This window comes from Danio rerio, chromosome 5 (genome assembly GCF_052040795.2).
Source record: "Danio rerio strain M-AB ecotype USA chromosome 5, GRCz13ab, whole genome shotgun sequence".
Lineage (NCBI taxonomy): Eukaryota > Metazoa > Chordata > Actinopteri > Cypriniformes > Danionidae > Danio > Danio rerio.
The window spans coordinates 35,129,223-35,157,219 of record NC_141025.1 but is presented as its reverse complement, the minus strand read 5'-3'; the positions used below and the strand labels follow the sequence as shown (position 1 = coordinate 35,157,219).

Sequence of the window (27,997 nt, the reverse complement as noted above, 5' to 3'; positions counted from 1 at the left end):
CATTTATAAAGAAAACCTTGTATACTTTTAATAACCAAGGATTAAGTCAAATTCATAAAAGCTCATCATTACCAAAATAATTTACAAAAAATCAGACAGGTGTGCAGTCAGTAAATTATTGATTTGAATATTTCAAAATTCTTTTTATTAAAACACCCAGAATTTTAACCAAGAATGCTATTACTCACTATTATACAACAGAGCACTTCACTGACAGCCATGCTAATATGACATGTTTTTTGAGAATATATTGCCTCTCTTTAATTTCAGCAAGCAGTTCTGGTGAACTAAACTTGCAAGTAAATGTCTATCTACGATGTAAACTTCTGTTCTTTTATTTTTGCTCACAAGTGTGCAGGTGGCAGGGGGCAAACAGTCCAAATTCAATATGTAATTAAATTCTTAAAAATTATGACTAACAGTCTTTTGCCACACCAGTTGACAAGCAAGTAATTTAAAAAAAATTTAGATTAGATTTAAATGCATCAAGCAAACTCTTGGACGCTTTTTTATGATGCGAGTCTTGCATAGTCATAAAAATTCTGCTTAATATATCTCTATTATTGAGCACTGTCATCAATGTAAACAAAATGTATTTTTTAAAATAGTTTTTAATTTAATTAAGATTGCTGCATATTTAACTTCCAGAAATCCTGTATGTTGAAATCAATCAAGAGGATGATTTCAGGTTTAGCCTTGGGTTTTAGGGCAGTGCTTGGCCTGAGGTCTGAGGCTCATACTACCCCTTAAAATTTAAACAATGTTTTACCTTAGAAATTAATAATCCACATACCAAATATTATAGCCTTCCCCTACCTACTGTATAGCGTTCTTAAACTGGATCCCTCAAGTACAGATGCATAAACATTTCTTATAAAAAGTGGACATAAAAGATTTTATTTGTGCAGTCTGTTATGCTGCCTCCAAAGGAAAAAAAAAAGAGATTTTGTATAACCTTTTGTCGCTGTTGTTTTGTTGTTTTGGTCAAAATGACAGATGGCAGATAGCAATATGATAGAATGCTGCTATATGTATGTACAGTACAGTCATGTTCTGCACTTATTGAATGATACTTTAGCGAATTCATTTCTCAATCCAGAAACTTAACAGTGTTACCTTTTCATTTTCATGTTGTTCAATGCCTCTGCACTCAGATTACTCAGTGAAAAAGATCATTGTTTATTTAATAAATCACACTTAAATCTGTCTGCTGTTATTTTCTAAACTAAATTTAATATTATAACCTAGATTTATGTAGGTTTTAAAGCTTAAAGACAGTAGTCAAATGTACTTTTGCTATCATATCAAGTTGTATGTATCTAATCTCTCCAAACAACCATGTACCGTAGCACTAATCCTCCATCTGCTTTAGTAATATCATGTAAATATACTGCCTCTTTATTGAGGTGCTTAGCAGGCTCAAAAGCTGGTGTCATATTTGACTGCTTAAAATGATGAAACGTATTGTGAAAGCACTTAGTCAGATTGGCGATGATGACAGTGATATGATTGTGATGATGATGATGAGGGTGGTTCATTCTGATTACTTTGGGTTTTGAGATTTGTGTATCCGCTGGGGTCTTACAGTGTAGGATAGAAACATGCTGACTACTGAAGCTATTGTTTCCTGAACGTTTGTGGCACAGCAATATTTTTCTGTAGAGTATGTTGATAACATGTTGTTTGTTATCAGACAGATTACCTGCAGTACTGTTTACTGATTTCATAGATAATTTGGCTCTGTCTGAAAATGTTGGCACCATATACAATGTTTTTAAAATACCCTGCATATTATAATGACTTTGCTGTGATTGATATAAGGACAGTAAGTTGGTGTGGTGCTTTTCCCACCTCTTTTCCACTGTAGCTGGACGGCTCACTCAAAATTGACATTTGATGAGCCTGGGGAAAATGTCAAGCATGCAATGCTCCACATAAAACGGATGCGCAGCACCTCGTCACACTACTGATGTTTTAAAAATTGAGTTCTTATTGACAATAGCTGAAAAAAAAAAATCTGGCCTTGGGAAAAACACTTTGGTGGGCACACAGCCTAAGGGTCTTTCAACACTGTAATCATGACTGTGATGGATAAAACCAGGAATCCTTGAGCATTCTGTTCTTTGCTTTGTTGCATGTTCCTCACACAGTTCTTCATTCGTACATGTATACGTCTTTATTTATGTGTCACAGTCATGTTTCTTAGGAAGCAGAGACCTTTTCAGAAATCTCAGTCCCATCGTTAGACAGCACCAAGTTGCAGTATATTGTATGTAATGTATGCAGAATAAATATAAGTATGCACAGCCCACAAATCTACACATCAATCACATCAGTGTTTGTTTTTTTATTATTATTTTGAATATTTGAGAATGTTTGAACAGAGCAGATATAATCAGAGCTTAAATGTTAATGCTGTACGAAACTTGCTTCTGATCCTAATTATATGGTCGTTATGTGTGCTTGTGCATATAGTTTATGAAAGACAGTAAAGTCAGTGTCCGAGGCTGTTGATAGTAAGAGGGCGATAAAAGGAGAAAGATGTTCAGAGGAAATGGCTTGAGGCGAAAGAGGGAATATGCAGTCTGTCAGGCTATTAGTTCTTCATAACCGTCCCACTTTCTGTTGCTCAAGGGACTGTTGCAATAGGGAGAGAAGACACCCACGGTCTGAGTGTGGGTGGGGGGCTGTGTGTGTGTATTGAAGGGAGTCTAATGCAATGCAAACATGAAATGAGCCACAGAGGCAAAGAATTGTATGAAAAAGTCAAGTTTTGAATGTAGGATCTTTTTTTTTAATTGGGGATGGTAAGATTTTTTTAAAAGAAATTAATTCTATGGTTTTATTTTACTATAAATAAATTGTATTAAAGGTACAGTATGTAAGTTTGACACCCAGTGGTTGAAGTAAATATTGCACACCTGGTTTAAAATAATTGCAAGCACAGATTGCCAGATCGATGACACCAACAGCAGTGTGCCTGACTGTTGAGCCTAAAGGCTGATTTAAACCATGTTCTAAATGCAGTTTTAAATGCAGTTTTAAAATGAGTTTTTGTTCTAACCAACACTTGAAATTTATATTTTAGAAACGACTTCTATTTTTTCATAGGTGCAAAACACAAAACTGACAATGATCACCTCAGGTACACCTCATGCGCTTTATTCAGTGTTAAATGCTAATAATGTGTGTTTGAATGCCCTTACACATGACATTTATTGCGATACTACTGAAAACAGCAGCAGATAGTTTACCTCAGATCCTGAAAATAAAATAAAGCGTTTGAAATGGAACATTAGAACTGTGACTGTGACTGATTGTAAACCTTACCATGTACAATGGAGTGCAGTAAATGCACTATGCTGTGCTTTTGAATGGCTGCATTTATATTTCTGTTGTGTTTCGTGTAACCTGCTCACCTAATGTTTACCTTCTTAATACTTATATTATTTGCTAATTAATAACCACCTGACGTGGAATCTGCGTCTCATTTTGGAGGCTGCTACTGTCCACTGGAGCTCGCATTTCTGAGACACACACTTTGGGAGTCCTCAAGACTGAATGAATGAAATTTGCGGTTTTCCACAAAGGCAAGCGGTGGTGCTGAAATATAATTGACTAAGCTGAAATGGTTCCTACATAACTAAAACAAAGACAGACATTCTGGCACATAACGCAGATTTTTACAGCAGAATATCTGACTTTATTATTGATTTTCAGGTAAAGTGTGTTCACGTTGTATGTTTAAAAATCTGCAAAAATATTGCATGTTTAAAAATCTGCAAACATATTATGGTATTTTTATGCGTTAGAAGAGTCAAAAACTTACATACATACTTTAAGCAAGGACTAGTTAATGTAAATAACAGCAAAGACATTTTTTATGTTACACCAGTTTTGTAATTCATGTCAGCATTAGTTTGGGTATGGAAAATATAATCAGAAAAAAGTCTGTCACTGGAATAATAATGTGCATTCGACAGTTGCCTGGTTTTCATTATAGATATTTCCTAAAATTTTTGTAATATTAAAAAGGGCTTGTCAATGGTTGATGAAAAACCAAAGAAGTATGCAGGCAGGTTTACGGAACTGCACATATACATTTAATCAAAGCAGACATACATTACATGTGCTATTCAATCAGAAATGGCTAGAGCAGAACAGTTCAACCTTATTATTTTTAAGTTGTAGGATGCAGCAGGGGCTTTTGTAGAGTCTGCTGTGTCATGTTTAAAAGAGTCAGTTGTTACAAATGATTTTTACAATTAATACATAGTTTAAATTAATTTGTCTTCAAACTAAGAAGCATGATACTACCCATTTTATTCTTCCATCCCATACTGATCTTTATTTCCATTCCCAACATTCACGGTACCTCTAATTTCTTCTTTTATCTTCTTAATTGTGTGTTTGCGGATATGATACATAAGTGCTGGCTTGATCTGCTGCTTTTGTCCAAGCACTATTATTTGTGAATTTTCCAGTATAAAAATGGGTCATCATTTTCACTGCTTTGACCATAAACAGCACTTTTAAATCACACACTGCCTTCACATTACAGTCTGCACATCCACAGTCACCAAAACTGAGAGTCTAATATGAATTCCTCCCACCCAGATCTAATAATTAATTGCATGTGTTCACAAAGTCATGCACTTCTAATGATGTGAGCTTACAGTGAAGTGTGGCACTGCTGGAAAAGTAAATAAAAAAAATTATAAAGTGAGCCACTTTGAGCCTGTGCTGTGACCTGCAGCATTGCTTTAGCATCGAAATGAGACCTCTCAATCCTGCCGTTCTTCACTATGTATTTCCTGCCCTCGTTCTTCTCTTGCTTCTTGTTTTCATTTCGGCAGGGAGCGTGACACAGGAAAGAGAGAACACTTCTTTTTGCCAGACACCAGGTGCTCCTATAAATAGGAATGACACTTTTTTTCTCCTCAGCATTAATGCTAGAGAGAGAGAGAGAGAGAGAGAGAGAGAGAGAGATAGAGAGAGGCACACAGGTGAAGAAATGAGTCTCTGTTACACTGATGTTTCTTCAGGTAAAACACAGCATTATTACATGGTCATGCACATATAGTACACACATAGACACATCTTTCTCAGGCTTTGACACATGAAAGAATTAAGGTGTCAGTCAAGAGCGATTTTTCAAAACTTCTTTTTAGAATCGATCATCCCTTACAAGCTCATTTGTGGCCTTGTCATTCTGTGTATTTGTCTTTCTCTCTGTCTCTCTCTCTTTCTCTGTCTTTCTCTCTCACACACACAGACATATGCATTCATGCATGCACAAAAACCATTGCTCACGCACATTATCACCTGTGGTGGCGATATTCAGTATTCAGCTCGTGACCCACTCTGCCCTGAGATAATGTATTCCACTATTATTATTTTATCTGCTAAAAGGAGAGGACTAAAAATGAGCACTCTATAAATCATTTATGGGAGCAGATCTATTAGAGTGCTACGTGATCCGGCATTATCAAATGGTGCTTTTATCAAAAGTACCCACAACTCCTCTCTGAAATATTAAAAAAGCACTAAGACCTGAAATGTAAAAGTTTTCGATTGAAACTCAATTTGTGGACATGCTGTGGGGGAAGGGGAATGCACTTGGAATGCAACTTGTTTTTTCTTCGCTTTCTGGAAAAATGGTTTTCAATGTCTGACTGTTTCTTATTGCTCATTCATATTTCATAGCCCAGTTGTGTATTTCCAAATGCGTGTTTTTAAATAATTGCACAGGGCAGAGGCAGCACCACAGGTTTGTAGTTGTAAATGGATAGAGTTAGCCACTGTTTTTATAACACGCTGCATGGAGTAGGATTTATGTGATGTGATTTAGGTTTTGAGATTAAATGAGGGGTTGTAGATGTAAACAAACAGAGACAAAAAGACAAGTAAAATAAAGCATTAATGGAGGGAAATAGCAGACCATTGGTTTAGTTTTATTAATAATATTTTAACTGAAATTGGCATGGCTGTTTATGTTAATGACCACCTTTAAGCTGTTAAATAAAACATTGTTTTCACATGACATTGAGGCTTGTTGCCAACCTTGTGAAAGGTGTGGTTAATTTTTCTCAAAAAGTGGACCTTTTTGCAGTTATATTCTTCATTTTCTATTTAATTGTGAAGTTTAAATACTGCATTTTAGTGAAATTTTAAGCACTATTTTCAGCTGAATTAGCTTGTCGGATGGTCATCATAGTCACTCTTTTAATGTAGCAAAGATGATTCCTAAATATTTAGAATAAAGAAATATGAATTAAGTACTTATTTTTCAAATACAAATTAATTACGCTATATATCATTAGACAAAAAAAAAAAAAGAATTTGTTGAAGTCTTAAATTAAAAACTGGAGCCTATCATCATTTATTAGGCAAATAGCAAACTGGTCAGCACATTCAATTTTCCTCTGTCAGAATTTGGCCCTTTGAAAAATAAAAAAGTAAACATTCATTTATTCATTCATTTTCTTTTTGGCTTAGTCCCTTTATTAATCCGGGGTTGCAACAGCGGAATGAACCGCCAACTTATCCAGCACGTTTTTGCGCAGCGATGCCCTTTCAGCTGCAACCCATCTATGGGAAACATCCACACACACACACACACACACACACACACACTCAAACACTACGGACAATTTAGCCAACCCAATTTACCTCAACAACATGTTTTTAGACTGTGGGGGAAACCGGAGCACCCGGAGGAAACCCACGCGAATGCAGGGAGAACATGCAAACTCCACACAGAAACGCCAACTGACACAGCCGAGGCTCGGCTCGAAACAGTGACCCAGCGACCTACCTGCTGTGAGGCGACAGTACTACCTACTGTGCCACTGCTTCACCAAAAGTAAACATATTAATAATAATTATGTAGATCTTTCTAGATCTTTTTCTAACCTTTCTTGTAAAAACTATATATTTGAAAATTCAATAACAATAATAGCCAAATTAGTATTTAATTTCATTTTAATACTGGCCTCTTTTGGTGCTTAACACATTTTCATTGGTCATTTTTTATTTCAAGAATAAGTTACTTGTAAAATCTTTCCAATACAGCAGTGAAAGATGACTTCATCTATATCCGGTTGTGAGTTTTTTTGCACAGCTGGATGTTGAACTTATGAAAATTAATTGTTTGTATCTGCCAAAACTGATTAGCTGAAGTCACATTGAAGCAACAACCAACAGAGGATTCTGTTTGGTCTTAATTGACTTTTTAGATGGGCTATTTTCACTATTTATGATGACAAAGCAGTCAAAATAGGACACATGAGTATGTTCAATTCAATTCACCTATATTTGTATAGCGCCTTTACAATGAAGATTGTGTCAAAGCAGCTTCACATAAAAGATCATAGTAAATTGAAAGTGTAGTTTAATGTATAGGACAAATTCTGGACCAAAAATAAATAGCTCTAATATATTAAGGTATAATAAGAAGTAATAATAATAATAATAAGTTATTATTAAATGATTATAAAATTAATAAACCCCTCACAAATCTCTCATTTAAATTAATATTTTCTATATTTGTGCATATACATTTAATGTCTCAGTACTGAAGCCAAATCTGGAGCTAATCTAACAAAACAACTTATGACAATGGTACAAAAATTAGTTACTCAAATTTATGTTAGGGATAAACATTAAATAAAAATGTAAATATTTAAGAGCAAAATCAAGAGGAAGAAAAAAAAAAAAAAAAATATATATATATATATATATATATATATATATATATATATATATATATATATAGATATATATATATATAATTGTGTTAAAATATGTATTTTGTAACTTTTTTTCCAATATATTTTTAAATGTATTATCTGAAGACGCTCCATGACTATATATTATGTTAGTTCACAACCTCTCACTTTTTCACACACATACGACACACACTTTGACTTGCTGTGAATTATCTGCAGTATTGATCGCCGATGACAGTCTCTTAAACTTCAGATTAAACATCAAACATGATTCTGTATCTCCAAGTTTATCACGCAGTACTAATCCAGAAATTCCCCTGTCCATAGCTGTGAAAAAGATGGTGGTGGAAAACAGAGAGAGGGAAATGGTTAGATAAATGGTTTGAACTGACGACAGCGAACATTAGTGAAAAAGAAGAACACTCAAAGAAAGAAAGCAGAATGGGAACAAGCGAGCTGAGAACAAAAGAGTAGCTTTTAAGACCCAGCTTCATGCACATGCTGAAACAGCATATGTTCTCATCCCTGCCGGCTGCGTTCTCACACTTCCTTGCGAATGTGTTCGAGTCAGAGAATCATTAAGCTGTATCTCTACAGCCATCATTTCCTTGCCGCATTCATTTATCCTCCTTTTGAATCAATCTAGATCTCTCTCTTTCTCTCAATAGCATGAGTTGTAAGAGGCGATGACTGTTGCTGTCCTGATTAAACACAGACATCTGTTTTGAGAGTCTTGTAGACAGGAGATCCTGCCCTGGTGATGCAATCGGCCTCACTGCCAAACGCAGATTAAATACTGATCGTCTGATCACAGTGTGGTGTGGAAAAACGGAAAGCTGGTTTAAGCTTATCAGCTCAGGTTGCATGCAGGCCACATTTTTACATTGTTCTGTGCGTAGAGGTGATGTAAGAGATCATGTACAGTGGAATGTCATCTCAGAAAGAGCACAGACTGAAAGATAATTTGCCAGTAAAGGCAGAGGCATCATGCACTTTATTCATTATTATGTGTTGTTTCATTCTATAGACCTGTCTGTGTGTCTGTCTTCAAAGTTTGTTATTAGTTTAAAGCGTAATACACCACCAACAGTTTTACGCAGTGGATCCCCTTTCAGCTGCAACCCAGTGCTGGGAAACACTTATGTTTATTTAATTCACCTATAGAGCACTAGAGCATCCTGACGAAACCCACGCAAACATGAAGAGAACATGCAAACTCCACAGTGAAATGTCAGCTTACCCAGCAGGGACTCGAACCAGTGACCTTCTTGCTGTGAGGCGACAATGCTAACCACTGTGCCGCCTAGTTAGAGAATGGTTAAAGCAATTCTGCTGAGGTGGTCTCAAATGCATAGCTGAGCATTTACACCATCTACAGATAATAAACGGCACAAATTTATTTGACCACTTAATGAGTGTCATTGAGATGTAAAGAGGCTTTTAACTTGCATAACAATGTGTTTTTTCAAATCACCTATACTGTCATTAAATGCAGAAAAAAAGATATTTTCACTATAATTAAAAAAAATGTATTCTTGTAATTAATCTATTTGTTTAAAAAAATATGAGGAAATTGATAAATGAAATCATGAAGCCACTAATCATGGCAGTGAGATTTGCCATTCGGTGTGCATGATTTGTGGAAGATCACCATACTGTACAGCTGTAGTTTTTGATAAGCATGAAAGTGCCTTTTAATGAAAACCAAGTATGTTCACTTTTTCTTCAGATTCATCTTATTGGTAAATCAAAAAATACAGAATTCTTATTGATTAATTGCTACTTTCAAATGTGCATTATTCCCCGTTAACATTGTTTGTCAGTAGTAAAGAGAATAACCGACCCAGGCTCATTCTGAAAACGTGCCTCTGTATACATTACTGGAGACCGCGAAATACATCCCAGGAGGTACTTTTTTTTTGCAGTTTTTGTTTTCACAAGTCCACGAGATGCCGCTGTGTATGCTTTTTGAGATCTCACATTACTCTCACTAGTGTCGTTTGCGCCTGCTCTTCTCACATAAACCCACCAGAGGGCGCTATTTACTGACTGAATAACTGACTGAATGACTGACTGACTGACATTTTCAGATTTTACCACATTCTCACCCAGTTATTTACTTGTTTAATTCATTTTTTGGCTTCTGTTTTCTGTCGTCATGGTCAACTACTCTCTGCGTCTCAAGTCTGCCGACGTACATATAGACCTAACAGGAGACACTGGTTACAGCAGGAAAGTCATCCACATGTAATCGGTCAGCTGGTAAGCACGAAAAGGAATGGCATCACATCACCTCGTAGCATTGGCTTAATAATTAAATGCAGACCTTTGGCTACATAATTCGCAGTCACTAGAAGCGTACATACTGTAGGACTACGTTTTCAGAATGAGCCGATGTTGAGAATAACACAACAGTAATCTAGGTATCAAACTCATTCTTTCTTGTCATTCTTATATTGATATCTCTGATTGTCATTAAAGATATTAGAAATAAAATCATTGAAATTCATTGAGTTATTTATTTTTGAAGTTGAAATATAAAAGAAAAGCAATGTACAACCAGTAAAAACAAAAGCCTTTTTTATTATAAAATCCTGCTGGATACTGAACATTATCTCTTACGTAACAAGATGAAATAAAGAAAAATATGGCACTTGGTACTATATCTGAATCCAGCAAAATTAAATTTTAAGCATGACTTAACTTACAAACACTTTCTGCAGCCAGGTCACGTTCATGGCCACTTCTGTTGTAAGTGTAGAATTAAGCCAGTCAAATTCACTGAGAGCTTAAGCAGCTGCCTGTTAACATCCTCAGCTGACACTCTCCTAGCAGATAAATGCACACACAGCCATGCATTGACTGTCTCATTGACAGATTGACAGACACATTGATCTCTAAATGACTGCTAGTCATCCAGGACCAGAGACAGGAACACCGCCTACGCCGTTACAGCTAACACTCTTCATTGTCATTGTGCTGGTGTTTGTCCTGTGAACAGAAATAGAGATACCTTGTGTTCTTCGACTGACTAAGTATTCTGCAGTGAATATTTGCATGGTTCCAGCTTCAACACTGACAGAATCAGAGGAGCTGAATATACTTTATCTCCAGCATTATCTTAATGACAAGGCTAAAGGCTGATGAACTCTGTAGAAACCAGTTTGTAATCCATTTTTAGAGACATTGATAACGACTTGTATAGTCTTCTAATTAGCCATTAGGTCTTGAACTTGTGTTAAATATACATACATACATATTCCCATTTTCTTTTCTTTTTTTATTGGTGGGCTTGATTGAGAAATCCAATTCAATATGGCAATATCACTACTATTAAACAGATAACAAAGTCGTATTTTCAAGCAAATTATCATAGAATAAGACTTTTCAGAAAAAAAAAAGTTGGATCCATTTTTTCTCTTAGTTTCAAAGGCAGGCCATAGAAGAATAATTTATTGTCTTCATTCATTCAGTTGTCATTAGTCTTCTTTTATTTTGTTAGCAACACCCATCTTCCAACAATCAAATTGTTTCCCAAAAGACGAAATCATGCACAAAGAGCTGCTGTTTGCTATCATTGTAAACGGGACACAGCAATATAAGGCTGGGTCTGCCTCATTCAGGGTCAATGCTTGCATGCTTACTACCTGGTTCAAAATGAAGAGGTAGGAACCTTGGGCACATAGCTTGGTTGGGATCTCAGGAAAACATCAGAGTTAGTCATCCAGATTTCTAGGCACAATTTGCAGAACAAAAATGCCTCTAGGTCCCCGACCCTCTTGATAGAAACCAGCGCGATGAGCAGTGCTGTCTCTAGAGAAGGAAGATTCTCAATCGAGCAGCTCGAACAGCTCTCTCTGCAGTCCAGAGAGGACCACAGAGAGATCCAGAGAGGGTATGAGAGTTGCACTAGATAGATTTAATCTCTTTGCTCCTATTCATAACAACTGGAAATGGAGTTTCAGGAAAACCACACAGGGTTATCTAAATCACACCCACATCAGGTGGAGCGCTCCAGGGTGGAGTCACCATTCTCCTGGGATTCTCAATGGCTGCACAGTTGAGCTTGCACAGGCTGTTGCTCTATTGACGCAAAGAGATTGATCTAGATCTGCCAATGTGGATGACGAGGGGATGGAGATGAGATAGAGTTTTAATTGTCTTTGAATAAAAATGACCGACTACGCCAACCTGGGAGTTACCCAGGGAAATAACTAAATTAGAAAAAGAACACAGGTTTGTTTCCCTCAAAAGGGCAAAGAGACGTGGGTAATTACAAAAGTACAAAAATATTTATTTTCATCAAATGTAAAGATGTACTCGTTTTTGAAAACACATCAAAAACTCCCACTTTATATCATTAAATAAAACAAGGAAAACAATGACAAAAAAATAAACAAATCAAAACCACAGTACTGAGGTTCCCACTGACTGGATACAAGTAGACTGATTTTACCTTAGCACACACACACACCACAGTGCACCCGAATCACACTATCAAGCACTCAGTGTCCCACAGCACACAGTAAAGAAGCACCACCACCAGTTGGAAAAAGACCCGTCATCCACTGGGAAAAGTGCACCCAAACAAAGTGCAGAGTCAGACGTGACGCCCCCGAAATCAAACATTCTAAAAACCATTGTTAGCCAACTAAGGTCGCAAGTTCCATTGTTATAAATGTGACGAGGGTATAGAGTAGGGTTTAAATCTCTTTAAATAAAAATAACCGACTACGCCACCCCGGGAGTTACCCAGGGAAACAACTATTAGAAAAGGACACAGGTTCGTTTCTCCCAGAAAGGCACAGAGACGTGAGTTAATGAAAAAGTACAAAAATATTCATTTGGAATAAAACTGTCAAATGGTACGGTTCTTAAAAACACATCAAAAACTCCCACTTCATTATTAAACACAAGAAACAATAAATAAACAAAACCAAACCAGGATTGGAGGTTCCCACTGATTGGGTACGAGTGGACAGACTTTACCCCAGCACACGCACACACCACAGTGCACTCAAAAATCACGCTATCACGCACTCAGTGTCCACAGCACACGATAGAGAAACACCACCACCAGTGGAAAGTGACCTGTCATCCACCGGGGGAAACCTCAGTTCCTGAAATAAATAAAAATAAAAATAAATGACCAACAAAACACCAATAAGTGGGTCAATCAGATTAACACCTACTTTACATGATCTAATTGAAAGATAGCTACAGCTGTATTTACACCATCTGACCTACACTAGACCCAACATTAACTGTTACTAGAAATGAGACTAAACACACAAAAGAATACTCTTAATAACGAAAAACAAATCAATACTTTGCATAAATAAAGACACAACAAAAAAACAGAAGACTGCTAATGTTGACAAATCAATTATCCAACACAAATAAACAAATGAAAGAATGAAGGGGAGCACAAAGCAGCACGCTAAGAATTATTGCAGGCAGTCCCCGCTAACAGCTGCATTGGTGGTGTCCAAGCGGCAGCCAATACGCCGGCGTTAGCATTAGCAGCAGTTGCAGACGGTCTCCGGTAACCACGGCAATAGCGATGAACACGGGAGCTAGTAAGCAAATGATACCAGAGGAAGATCCGACGTAAGAGAGAAAGGGGAGAAAGAAAGGGGAAAAGGGAGGATCCTAAGGAGGAAAAGCGCAAACAAGCCCATTAACATGGTCCTTTAAATGATCACACCCAATCATACGTGCTTCACTTACCAATAGGCGCACACTCAGACACGTTCTAATCACTCGTTGGTCGATACAATACAGCTAGGTGCCGGAATTAATAGCTGTACGGCATGAAACACGCAGGTTAAATGCGGCTAAACCCCATTACTCAGCCAGTTAAAAGCTATCACATACCTGCAATTGAACAGTCATCCAGCCACCACAGCCAAGGGAAAAGCCACCGCCACACGATGCACTAGAACAATGCCAAAAGAGAGCTTAACGTGGGTCGAATCAAACAACTTACAAAAAATTCAGAACGAGCGCAGAGCCTCTACCTGTAGCCGCGGCTACAGACACCCAAACCAGTGCGTCGGAGTCGGACGTGACGTATCCCAAGCACCAACCAATCAGGTTTAAAAAGGCGGTGCTACGTGCCGATTGGCCGATGTCAATGCCAATCAGCTGCACAGCACCATCACATTTTGGTTACTCATATCAATCAGCTGCACTACACCATCACATAAACATAGTTTGTTGATTTTAGTTTCCCTAATCCATCGTTCCAACAAACATTCACAAACTGCCTTCCAAACTTGTACATTTGTAACAATCTCTCTAGAGCTGTAGTTAGAAGCATATTTCCTGGTTGTGTTCTATTCCCAGTTATCCCCCCTATACCTTTTGATTGTTCAAACATTTAAACTTGGAATGATTAAAAAATTAAAGCATTAAAGTCATGTCTCCTATGTGTAACTTGCTTTTCAATGTATTTTTTACAGTTCAGTTTTAGCGATCTTCATGATAAAGGGGAAATGAAGCACTCAGTCAAGTTAACCTTATTTTGTACATTGGATTCCACTTTAATGGAAATATATTAAAGAAACTCGATTAATGTAACCATTTAGAAGAAAACAGCATGTTTTAGATTTTAGACCCAGGGTGCCGCCATCTTGGAATGGCCATCGCCATCTATGTCTGACGTCACTTGGTTGGTTCCGTTCACTCAGCTGAACAGATACAATGGAAGTAAAGGACTGAACATGGAGACTGTAAAGCCTAATTTAACCCAAAGGGGGTGGGAACTTTCACTTCTGACGGCTACTTTTTTTCGTGTTCAAACCAAACTAAGATCAGTGCGGTTTTTCAAATGGTAGGTTTTTAAATTCTTAATACATGTTGAGTAATCGAGTTGATCGACTTGTAAAGGAAATATGTCTTGACATAATCCACACAGACGTGACTTAGTAAAGTGTGAAGACCTGTATGATTTTATTCGTTGCATTACTCTGAATGTAAATCCCCTCATCCGGCAGCGCTGGAGCAGTGTAAGACCACAGCGCATCAAGTAAAAGGTATTAACAAAAGAAAAATACACAGTATAAGACACTTAAATGCTTGTATTAGTTGTCAACTCTGTGATACACGTCAACAACTTTATGCATTGGGTTAAGTTAGGCTGTCCAGTCTCTGTTTTCAGTTCGTTACAACAATTGTAGAAACCCAGTCAGGCAGCAAGAGAGGTGGAGCAAGGCACATCAAATGATCAGTAATTAAAAGAGGAAAAGGAAAAATAGAATAAATATATTTTATATTAGACACACATATGATGCTTGTGTTTGCACCAGCTCCACACCCACAACTTCACACATTGGGTTAAATTTGGCTTTACAGTCTCCGCATGCAATCCTTTACTTCCACTGATCTGTTTAGCTAAGTGAACAGAACCAACCCAATGACGTCAGACACAGTGACATTTTCATTAAAATGGAATCCAATGTACAAAATAAGGTAAACCTGACTGGCTGCTTCATTTCCCCCTTAACAGTTGCGCTCCCTTCATAGTGCACTAAAATCATAGTTTTATTCAAATAGTTTACTTACTGTTTAAAAACTCCTGTTGTTTATTGTTTTTTTTTTAAATAGAAAATAACAAATCTTTTTTTCAGATCCTTTGTAAAAAGAAATTAAATATAGCTAAGACTGGCCTTAATTAATTAGTAATATTTAAGACTAATTAGTAATAGCGTTTGTTTTTTTGTTTGTTTTGTATTTAATGAGAGTGAAATGAACTCAGAACATTAATAATGCAGGCTTAATATTTCAGATTTATTCATTGAGGAATGTAAAAGGTATAACCCAAGTGCCACATCAAATGTCAAGTAGTGCTTCAAGAACTGACCTGCTATATGCAAACACAACAGAACCATCCTCAAGCCAAGACAAATCATTTTCTTTCTTTTTTTTTCTATAACATGCTAGAAAAGGGTATCAATTTTAGAAAGTTTCTGTACTGAAGAATCACACAGAGCAGACACCATCACAGTGATGCCCTCAGCTGCCATAATCCTCCAGTGGTGACTTTAATTAAAAGAGAATCTTTAATTAGTTGAGTCTGCAGTGACTGACATTTTGGTGCAGTTTGTTATTTGCAGTTAAATGGCACAGTCATGACACAAAGACTACAGGGCGAGATTCACAGATCACTGCACTGTAAGGGTTTCGGATCAATTACTGTAAACACAAAGGTTTGAAGAGGCATTTTTTATAGGAGGTGGCGTCAAGCTTTTTGGTTATTTAAGTGTCATGATACAACTCATCAATTTTTTGCCTCCACACACCAGAAAACTGATAGAGACTACAAACTATTTTTTTTCAAGATTCATAAAGAAGTGTTCTGTGTATTATTATTATTATTATTAAGTGAGAATATATAATTTTTATTATAAATTTTATTATATATTAAAAGACGCTGTCGACGCGGTGGCGCAGTGGGTGGCACAATCGACTCACAGAAGGAATGTCCCTGGATTGAGCCTTGGCTGTGGGTCAGTTGGCATTTCTGTGTGGAGTTTGCATGTTCTCCCCATGTTCCTCAGGGTGCTCCGGTTTCTCCCACAAGTCCAAAAACATTTGCCATAGATGAATTGGGTAAGCTAAATGTTCGTACTGTATGTTAGTGAATGAGTGTGTGGATGGATGAATGGATGTTTCCCAGTGATGGGTTGCCGCAGGAAGAGCATCCGCTGCATAAAAACATATGCTGGATTGGTAGGCGGTTTATTCCACTGTGGGGACCCCATATTAATAAAGCCTAAAAGAAAATGAATGAATGAATGAATGAAAGAAGCTTCTGTCAAAGCCGTAGGATATGTTTGTCTAATTATTGCATTTTTTTTTCAGAATGTTAAAAAAATCTACTTTCCTGTCAGCCCATTTATTTTTTTATTTAGTCAGTTAGTTAGTTAGTTAGTTAGTTAGTTTCATTGTGGAATATTTATGAAAAAAACAAGCGTCATGTGTCAAACACCTTAGATATTGCAAATATGCAATTAATATTAAGTTATATTGATTATAATAAAATCTTACATTAAATAATAAATAAAATCAGCATTCACCAAATTTATGATATTTAACTTTAAAGCAATTTAATTACAGAAGCCTTACAAAAAAATGTAATCAAGATTTATTAATTCATTTACAATAATGACATTCACCAAATAGTCAATACTCTGATCTTTATGCTCATAGTAACAAATAACCTTTTGCTAATGTCATAATGGAATAAGTTTTACTGACTTTCTAACATGAAAATACATTCTGATAAACCAAAAATGCAAGTGGCATATAGATTTTCCAGTGCTATTACAAATGAAGCATTCTTTACCAATTCCCTTACATTCAGAAAGCAAAATGTTATTTGGATAGATTTTTTTTGTTAGGCATTAAAATGTATTTCTCTTTATTCAAATTACAATGTTTTAAGACCTAGCCTTTTTCCAATTAACATTTCTTGAAATTAAATTACAATCGTTTCCCCCTTGGAATTATTTGTTTTTTCTCAAAAAAGACTTGTTTTATATATTTGATTGTTAGGGTGTTATGACATTAAAATAAACTGTAAGAACAAAAGAAAAACACAATGCGCCCCCTACAGTTTAAAATGTGATACTCTTATAGCAAACCGAGGTGCAAACCCTCCCATCCTCCCACCCATACCAAGCCCTCTCACTGAGCTCCCTACTCACCACTCTACCACCCTCCACCACCAGAGAATGCTAATACAGGACAGAGACCAACTCTTTTTTTTTAACAGAAAATAAACAAAAAAATGTATATTGATCTTATGAACTGAGCTTGATGAAGAATACAGAATGCTCCAGATAACCCAATCAGGGAGAGAATGTACATGTGCTTACACACCCTTATTTTAAAAAGCCAAGAGTTTCCAAACTAAAACTGCTTTCAGGTGTCAGCAAAAGCTCCATGAGGACACCACATATTACCACATTACAGCAAAAGTTATGCGTTGTAAAATGAAAAGTAGTGTAAACACAGCCGTAAATGTGGGCTGCATGTAATACTTTTTGCCGCATTTTGCGACAGGATATACCATACACACATGGCTGTTTGACACTGGCTGTTTCTCAATATGCGTTCTACAGCGGTCTTGTGTCCTTGTGTTCTCGTGTAACATCATCATCAGCTGCCAAAGTTTGGTTTCAATACCCAAGACCGCAAGAACCGAGGACGCGTGAAACTTCGCGGATATGTTCTTGATATCGAGGACACACTGATGCAGACTTGAGCATCAAACTTGCCCTAGAAGTACCAGAAGTCATTGCGATTGGAGATGGGAAGCACTGCGTTTCATTTAGATTTATTATTAAAGTTCAGAAAAATAACTTCTTTATCTCAAGAGTTTCCCTAAATGAAACTACCATGAACATCTTAATAAAGGAATAAACACATTAAGGGTGTTTGTTTGCTGAAATTCATATAAAAATCTGCTTAATTTGCATTGTGCAACATATATTTATAATGTTTTATGCATAGTATATATTTTGAAAAGGGGAAAAACAATAAATCGTTGTATGAATGCTGTAATGTTTAAATAATATTCTATTAAAAACACGTGAAGATCATGCGACCATTAGGAAGAACGCAGCATCTCATTTCTCACAGGACGCGTTCTCTGCCCTCGCGGTTTCCCGAGTTCGTTCTCGTTCAGTAAAAAAACCACAGACACACATTTATTTCCATTCGGCCTGTGGTATCAATTTTCATACTCTCATCCAATGCCTCAGTTTGTCATGGGGGCATGAATGAAATGTTTCTGAATTAAAGTGAAACTGCAGTTAAGGTCAAAAAATTTAAGTGAAACACCTGAAATTACATGAAACTCCTGAGGAAACATTGGATAGCGTGGTGACCCAATGATGTTAGTCGATCTACTGTATGTACTGTATGTGTGTAAAACGGGATCATGAAGGGAACATATCATTGTCTTATTCATATTAAGGCAAATAATTAGATTACTAATGTCCATATAAATGTAGTAACTGTGTTACTTTAGAAAACTTTATAACTACAACTCTTTATAACTCAAACTTATTTCAACTACATCCTTTTAAGCTTAAAAGTTTAAATGTGTTTGAATTTAGTATATAAACTGCTAAACATTTATGAAAATACCATCCAAGTTCATTAGCATTCGCATTTGCATATGAGTATATGATGACAAGTTTAAAATGCTAGAAATTACATTCATCATGGCTGAAATTAACAGATCTGCACTCAGTGGAGAAGGAGCACAACCCAACCACAGATATTATGGGGAAACCTCTGCATTAGAAATTGAAGCTGTTGTTCTTTTATGTTCATGTGCTTTCATTCTTGACAGCTGTGAGGTGACAGTGACAGTTAGAAAGGGGTCGGCAGATTCAGATTTCACCTTTTAATTCATCCAGTCTCTCTACCTTTCTCTTCCTCTCTCTGCCTCCACTGGCACTATTGTTAGACAGTGATGGTCAATGCCCCTTTGACCTTGCCTGACTTGGATCTGTGGAGAAAAGGGAAGATATCACCCAAGCATGATTGTATGTGTGTGTGGATGCATGCGTAATTTCAACCTTGACAGCAGTGTCTGCCTTAGTTCTGTGCAGGCAGGGTTGATCTCCCAGGAGCCTCTAGGGCAGCTACAGGGCGGGAGAGAGACAAACCTTTAAAATGACTGACGGCTGTCATCCTGTACTGGATCAACCCTGTTCCCTATTCCTTATACGTAGAATTTCAGCAGAAAGCATAATCCCGCTGCTTATAATTTCATCTTTTGTAAACCATTATTTGAGCTATTTACAACTGCAATTATGGTACATTCATAATTTTTTCTATAAACAACTACAGTTGAAGTCAGAATTATTAGCCCCCATTTAAATTTTTTTTCTTTTTTAAATATTTTCCAAATGTTTAACAGAGCAAAAAAAATTTCACACTATGTCTGATAATGTTTTTTTTTTTTTTTCTGGAGAAAGTCTTATTTGTTTTATGTTGGGTAGAATAAAAGCAGTTTTTTCTTTTTTTTTATAAACCGTTTTAAGTTCAAAATTATAAGCTTCTTTATAATATATATATATATATATATATATATATATATATATATATATATATATATATATATATATATATATATATTTAAAGTTTACAGAACAAACCATTGTTATACAATAAATTGCCTAATTACCCTTACATGCCTAGTTAACCTAATTAACATAGTTAAGCCTTTAAAATATATATATATATATATATATATATATATATATATATATATATATATATATATATATATATATATATATATAATATGTTATAATTTTTTGTTGAAAATTGTTAAATTAATAGCAGATTGCAGCACTCAAAACAGAGATGCACCAAGCTGTGTTTCTCTGTGAAAAGTATTGAATAATAATAGAAGAATGTAGTGCTGGGTTGATTTACAAAGGTACATTGTTTATTTTTGAGAGAATATGTTTAAATTCATCTAAAACCTTTTTGAATGATGTATTGGATGTATCTGTTCAACAAAAAAATCATTTAGCCTGTAATAAAAGTAATCTCTGTGTAATCTTTGCACGCTTCCAATGATGCATACAAAGCCTACATATTTCAGCCTGCATATAAAATAATTTGAATGTCAACTTAGATATATGGTTTATGTTTATATAAATAACACTATTCAATATTAATATAACAATATTCATCAAATAAAGTGAGGTGTATTTGACGGTTTAGTTTACTAAACAAATTTGCATATAATGCAAAATTTGAAGATTGAAATCATATCTGTTTAGCAGCGAGTCTGAGACACATTCATCTGGTCAAATGTACTGTAGATGGATTTGTTTTCAGAAATTAGATTCCTATACTGTAGAAAAGTACACATGGAAATTTCAGATGCAAAAAGGTGTCAGGGAAATTAGGGATATTATGTTTTTAAATTTAAATCATATAATTTTGTGAATTTCATAATACACACTACTAATAAGGTGACATGGTGGCTCAGTGGGTAGCACTGTCACCACACAGCAAGAAGATGTGGTTTTCCTCCGAATGCCACAGTTTCCCCCACAGTCCAAAGACATGCGCTATAGGTGAATTGAATAAACTAAATTGCCATTAATGAATGTGTGAATAAGTGTGTATGGATGTTTCCCAGTACTGGGTTGCTGCCGGAAAGGCATACGCTGTGTAAAACATAAGTTGGCAATTCATTTTGTTGTGGCGACCCTTGATGAATAAAGGCACTAAGCCGAAGGAAAATGAATGAATAAATGCTACTAATAATTTAATAATATACATAATAATATAATGGCAAGGTGACTTCACTTTTTGTCATGTCATGAGCAATCCAGTTCTCTAAAATAGTGTTTTACACCCAAATTTGACACTAAAATCCCTCTGATAGACTCGACAGAATGTGTAATTAATACAGAGTGTTCTGCAAATTGGTTGGTAACAGGCTTCAAACTTTTTCTTTGTGCATCAGTCAAATTAAAGTAATTATCGGTTTTGAAAGCCTGCCATTTACCCTGAGGGATTACAGATAATGCAGAAGAACCAACACAGACCCCTGAGTGTTGTTTCTGATTACCATATTGCACTGAATGCCCCTCTGCGCCATAGAAAACAAACATAAAATGTCTCATACACACAATCAAATTCTCAAGTTTGCAAGTGACAGTGATTTTGACAGACTCATTATGGGCTGTCACACACATTTGATCTGTTTTATTCTGTGCACGTCCACAAGTGCACTTTGTTGATGTGCATTGTCTTCAGTGTCCTTTTAGTTGGATTCTGAACTCTAATTTAATTGTCCTTCTTATTTTGCTTGACTATTCGTTGGCACTATAAACAATGTTTTATCCTTGAGCACCATTTTAAATAAATATTCAGCATTTCGTGCTTTGTGTTACTGTTAACCCCTGAGAGAGTTCATAAGCATGTATTGGCAGCATTCTTTATTGAATTTAGGGGATAGGGTTCATCATCCCTGGGCTCACAAAATTTTATATTCCTGGTTACCCAGGCAGGCACTCTTCAGATTTTTCGTTAATCATTTTCTTTTAGGCTTAGTTCTATTATAAATCTTTGGTCGCCACAGCGGAATGTACCGCCAACATGTGTTTTACACAGCAGATGCCCTTCCAGCTGCAACCCATCACTGGGAAACACTCATACACTTCCATTCACACAGATTCCATTCATTCATTTTCTTGTCAACTTAGTCCCTTTATTAATCCAGGGTCGCCACAGTGGAATGAACAGCCAACTTATCTAGCAAGTTTTTACGCAGCGGATGCCCTTCCAGCCCATCTCTGGGAAATTTATACAGATATACTACGGAAAATTTAGCTCACCCAATTCACCTATAGCGCATGTCTTTAGACTTCTTGCGACCTTGTCGCTGGAACAGGAGCAGGTGATATGACAAGAGATCTGTGCAGGTGCCAAACAATGACATCTGGGGCTGGTAGTTCATGTAGTGGCAGAATTATAATGCATTATAATGTATGTTTTCCAGTGATCTGCAAAGCCTACACAGCAAAATATGGGGACCCAAAACAACTCTATGGGTGTTAATTTCAACCCTTTGAAAGTGTCTCATGGGGTCCACACAAAACAGAGTTAAATTAACACTTTCAAAAGGGTTGGCACATTGACACCGAAGTAAGGGTTAATTTTAACTCTGGGCAGAGTTAAAATATGTAACTATATTTAACACCGCCTGGTGTAATATATTGTTATTTTATTCAACTCTCTTGAGTGTAAATATGGTAAAAAGGTCAAATAGACTGTAAATTACAAAATAAAAAACATTTTATTTGAAAACATTCACCACTTCAACAATTCATTCAGTTTTTAAAATGCAACAATGTCAAATATGCTTTAAATGTTTTATTAGTACAGACAGTATCAACAAAATATGTATGACCAGTGCTCAAAAAGGCTGTTTCAGTCCTTAAGTCCAAACTTGATGTTTCATCAGAGCCATTTGAAAGTTCAATATAGCGTCACTCATAGTTTTCTTCTGAACGCATAGTTTTCTTCTGAAATTACATTTTAAACAACTTGGCGTGCAAATCTTTCACTTCTGGTGTTTCCTTGGTCCTCCATATCAAACACAGCAGTTTAAATAAAGGTACAAATGCTGTAAACTTGTGTGAAAACAAACTGGAGCTAGGAAATCTCATCAAGCATGTCCTGTGAATGAAGTGCTTCCCAGCCACAGGATGTCCTTTATATCCATGACGATGTAGCAGCTGCTGATCGTTCGTCTGCTGGTTCCTGATGCACGGATATAGGGTGATGCTCATCTAAAAACTCTTCAAGACTCCAGCATGACTAAGAAAAATGTTTGAAAACAAATAGCAATCAAATTCTATGATATATTTAAAAGAACATTTAAAGTAAATTAAATATTCAAGAAATCTAAACTCACCTTTTTAAAATCTTCATGATGATCCACAACTTGACTCTCCCAGCTGGTTGAGGTGACAGGATATGGAAAAGTAGAAAAAACACACATACATCACTGTTGGATCTCCAAAAACAATTAGGTTAACCACTATGGCTAGAACTGGAAAAACAGGCAGCTGTCTGTCCAGAATCCTGAATTTAACACAACACTTGGAGCTAAATTTAGAGGAGCTTAAAATTTTTTATATCATTTAGTGATGCTGACTTCCCCAAAATATTGGCCACAGTGTAAAAAATATTCATAAATGTACAGTTTTCTGTAAGCGTGTGCGTGCATGTGTGTGTGCGTGTGTGTGTGTGTGTGCATGCGTGTTTCTTTACCAGATTCAACTTGTTAGGCCCTTTCAGGTCCAGTATTGACGCCACCTTTCCTGGAGTCTAGCAGATGTTTCAGGTCCAAATATAATCTAAAATATTAGGATAAGCAGAAGAGGAAAAGTGCAAAGCAGAGCAAAACATTATTTAAGTAACAGTTCACCCACAATACAAAACTTATCACCTTCATGTCATTTGTTATTCTCTAATGCTCTAATACCCTCTTAGCTTATTGTGAAACAAATACAGAACTTTATCAAACATACCTTCATTATTTTCACCACATATGACCAAGAAGGTGTGCTTAGTCATTTCACCAACTCTGGAAATACACCATCCGTCTCTAATCAGCCACCGTCACAGGGTCTTGTGTTATTGTATAGAGAACTGTGGCTGTTAAAAAACAACAACACATTAGTATCAAACACATATGCATAACCTTCAGATAAAAGAGATAAACATCACAAAGTATGCCTCACACATTTTCACATATCTTTTGATTCAGATGTTGATTATTGATAATAAATCTACAAATCAAACCTGTATCATCATTAGGCTGCTCAAATATGAATCAGTTGATTAATTTTACAGACAGGTGGCTGTTTACAACGCACTAAATTGTCTTTAATAAAACGGAAATGTTGTGTACAGTACATGCTAAGTTTAGCCTATAGTTTTAAGCACAATATCATGTGGGAGAAAAAGCTTGACTAAGATGTTCCTGACTACAGAAATAGTCTAACTTACTAACGTCAGACATCCCGAGTTGGGAAAAGTCATTTTCGGGGGATACAGAGTTGATTTGCGGGAGGTAACGTTAGCGGGAGTGATGAGTACCTGAAGAGCAATGAGATGAGTTGCGCGCGACGTACCTAAAGAGCGGTGGGGGTTACTTGCGCGCGACGTACCTGAAGAGCTGGGAGGGATGCGGTGGAGAGGGGTGTGCAAAGTGTTTAATGACCGGGCGGGAGACGCGCGATTTCCAGGAGATTATCATTCATTTGCGGGCATCTACTTGGGCATCTGGGAGTCTCTGTGCATTTGCGGGATAACGTTAACGTTAGTCCCGCAACTTCCGGGAGACTTCTGTAACGTCAAATGTCTGATAAAGTGCAAACGCGGTCATTTAAAGACATTAATGTTAACATTCCGACTTTAATGGTTGTCAACACTTAATATAATTCAAGCGTAACTGTTACGTTATCACACGAGTCTATGGACTAACGTTATATGGACGGCCACGAATGAACCAGTTTAAAAGGGCTGCGGTGTTTAAAATAACCAAATTAACGTACACGAATAACAAACAATCATATGTTTCAGTCAGGAAGCCTTTTACAAGTAAGCATATGTTCATTTACTCACCAGATATGTTTTAGAAACTCTCCAGGGCTAACGTCCTTTGTTGCCGTTAGCATCCAGGCAGAGTAGGCTAGGCGCTCCGGGGATTCCCTCGCTAGTTTGCTTCGAATTAAAGGAGAAGTGTCGATTTTATTTTACAGATGGGTAACAACGCACAAAATAGCATTAAGCGTGACAGAAATGTGTTGAACATGTACATTTGATGTTTTTATGCACTATGTATGCGTGAGCATATATAAAAACATTCTTGAAAAGAAGTGAATAGTAATGCAGTTAAGCTAGATAAACAAACGACCATGAATGAACCGCAGAAGTTTAAAATTGTCACTCCATTCTAAAATTATTAACTTAACAATATGTTTACAACTGTATTTCCTTAAAGAAAGTCAGTAAAATAACCACATTTAGGTAGTTTGACTCACCAGTTGCTGTTTTAAACCTCAGATGGAAAATGGCATCTGGAAAATTCTTCAGTGACTGGGGCTGCATGAATTCCCGGATGTTGGAAATAACACCACCAAGTGTTGAAAAGATAACTCCTTGATTTCGCACTGAATAAAATCAATTTTAACTCTTATTATATTCATTTATCAAAATTTAACTCTTTAACTTCAACACTTTACTCTGAAATGCTTCAACACCGAGAATTTAACTCTGATGAATTTGCTGTGTAGGTCCTTGGTGATCGTGGCACCTAAACCCAACCATCATAGTTTTAATGTACAGCCATAGGTTGCAGAAGCTTTCATAATGGACATGGTCACCATTGTACTGTTATTTGCAACCACAGGGGCCAAACTGTCATGACAAAACGGGTGAAGTTTGTGACTTGCATGGTGGAGTTGCTAAATGAATGGATTCAATAATATATCAAATGAATTGTTTGTAGATAAATTTGGAGGAAACTTTTGGTTAAAATGTTCTCTGTTAAGTATTTCAACCATCTTCCCAACAACTCGAATGATTACAGCTCCCTGACTAACAACAAGTTACACCCCTTCATTTTACACTCCTGTCTAACAGTCCGCAGACAAATACCCTTGAAGAATCCCTCAGCAGCCCATATCGTCCTTTTCCTCCTTTGCCAGGAGGAGCTCTTGATTACTACCTGATCTCGGACCCCCTTACATGCTAATTGACATTTTTATCAACAATTTGACCAAGTTTGGAAGAAATATTATTTCAGCAAAATCTATAGACCCAGGAATGTGCCATATTAATCTAAAGTTGTTGTTTTTAATTACGTTCAAACTTTTCAAGTCCAGTTCAAATGCTGCCTTTTAAACTAAATAAATGTACAGGCATTGTTATATTTCTTCTTTTTTATTTCAGATTTTAACTCTGAAAGTAAATATGCAAAACCATAGCATTTTCACAAATGAGCTCATTCTTTTCCATGACACTGTTTAGAATGTGGATGTTTCTATACTCAAAAGGATTACAAGCTCTAAGTCTTGCTTTTTTGAGTCACTCTAGACTAGATCAAGATATCATACCTCATTAAATGATTATTCCTGCGATCTGGATGCTGAGCTTTTCCATCATCTTGTTTGTTCAAGTCTCATATCAGTCTCTGCCGAGAGAGTTTGATTTAATCATTCTCTCTTATCATGGATTTACACTGAGGAAGAGTGCTAACATCGTACAGTAGGCTTACCTTATTCAAAGCACACACATCTATAATAGAACACAACATGTTCCCTTTGCATTAAGCCATTTAAACAAAAACATTATATCTGCTGTCATGCAATCCACTAACAATCCAAACAACTACCCACTTTATTTAGACACTTATGTTTTGTTTTTTTTTAATTGGTTATGAATATTTTTTTTGTGTGTGTGTGACAGGTGATTCAGCGGAGAGAAGATGGGTCTGTGAACTTCTTCAGGGAGTGGGACTCCTATAGGGAAGGATTTGGCAAAATCACTGGAGAATACTGGCTTGGTGAGTTGAGTGTTTGTTTATGTGACAGATGAAGCCTGTGAGCATAAACTGTGATTTTTAAAATTATCAATGTAAAAAGCTGCCAACACCTGTACACACTCTCAACCACCGACAAACAAACAATTGCATCTTTTTCTGTGTGAATCAAACCACTGAATACTTGCTTGAAAATCAGTCATTTCAAATGCAAAAGAATATGTGTAAAGGCATCTGGTTGTTTAAAGGGGGGGGGGGGGGGTCCAGACTGTATTTTTAAGGCTTGGTTGTGTTTACAATATAGGATGCAAAGCAATGTGTGCTCATAATTTAGTTGTAAAAAATCACATTATTTTTCATATATTTTCCTTTACTTATTTACAGCTACTTAGCTAACATGAAAACAACCATCATATTTCCTAGTTCCTCTGAAAGGCTCGCCCTCAAAAGGCTCTGATTGGTCAGCTAACATAGTGTGCTGTGATTTCCGGATCGACTCCATGTAACCAGGAAAATCATCACACCCCTATAATCATGAGATATTTAAATACTGTCAGTCAGAGTAGCTGTTAACCGTATTAGTTTGTGACTGAATCAAACAGAAAATGACATCGGACGCAGTGAACCTCACGCCTGCTCTATAAAATAAAATCTGAAGTGTCTTTCACGTATGAATTTGAATTTGTAGTAGCTAAATTGTTAACAGTGCTAAACACATTTGCCAGTGTTTACATCCTTGCTACAACATACAGTTAACACTAGAAACTATGCATGTAATATATCGATTTTAAACAATAAGAAATACTTACAGGTTGTGGCTCACAATCCACAGCTTCGTCTATTATGATTGGAGCTGCTTCTTCTTTGAGTTTTTAGTCAAATCCAACACTGAACTGGGAGAGATTCTGTAAGCTGCACTTTGTCAAATGCTAGCTATATTGTTTTAGGATTCTCTTTAACAGAATTAAAATTAAATTGTAAGCACTTCTGTTTTGTGCCGTGTCCTTTGGAAACCCAAATACAGAAACAGATTAAGCTCTGTGGAAATAGCAGCGTTTAGACGAGATTTAGATTTAGATTTTAGCTTTCTCTTCTATAACATTACAGCACCTCTGGCCCCGCCTCTTTGCTACACTTAATAACTGGTGTATATCTTCAAAGAATTTTA

General features: G+C 36.4%; 1 protein-coding gene and 2 long non-coding RNA genes across 23 annotated transcripts in view; 2 read left to right on the top strand and 1 right to left on the bottom strand.

Annotated features, from left to right (window-relative positions):
• The window catches only part of fibcd1b (fibrinogen C domain containing 1b), a 279,505-nt gene that overhangs the window by 204,029 nt on the left and 47,479 nt on the right, over window positions 1-27,997 (top strand). For 20 of the 21 annotated variants that reach the window (XM_087252582.1, XM_087252581.1, XM_087252580.1 and 17 more), the window contains one exon: window positions 26,757-26,853. In XM_087252582.1, the coding sequence (XP_087108708.1) occupies window positions 26,757-26,853 (97 nt within the window). 21 annotated transcript variants of the gene reach the window in all.
• Window positions 97-6,325, top strand: LOC147844037 (uncharacterized). Its single transcript, XR_015491395.1, has 3 exons — window positions 97-2,779; window positions 2,826-3,498; window positions 3,944-6,325. It is a non-coding gene; the product is annotated as an uncharacterized LOC147844037 (long non-coding RNA).
• Window positions 23,020-23,909, bottom strand: LOC137495606 (uncharacterized). Its single transcript, XR_015491393.1, has 4 exons — window positions 23,813-23,909; window positions 23,553-23,638; window positions 23,194-23,236; window positions 23,020-23,096 (listed from the first exon to the last, which is right to left on the bottom strand). It is a non-coding gene; the product is annotated as an uncharacterized LOC137495606 (long non-coding RNA).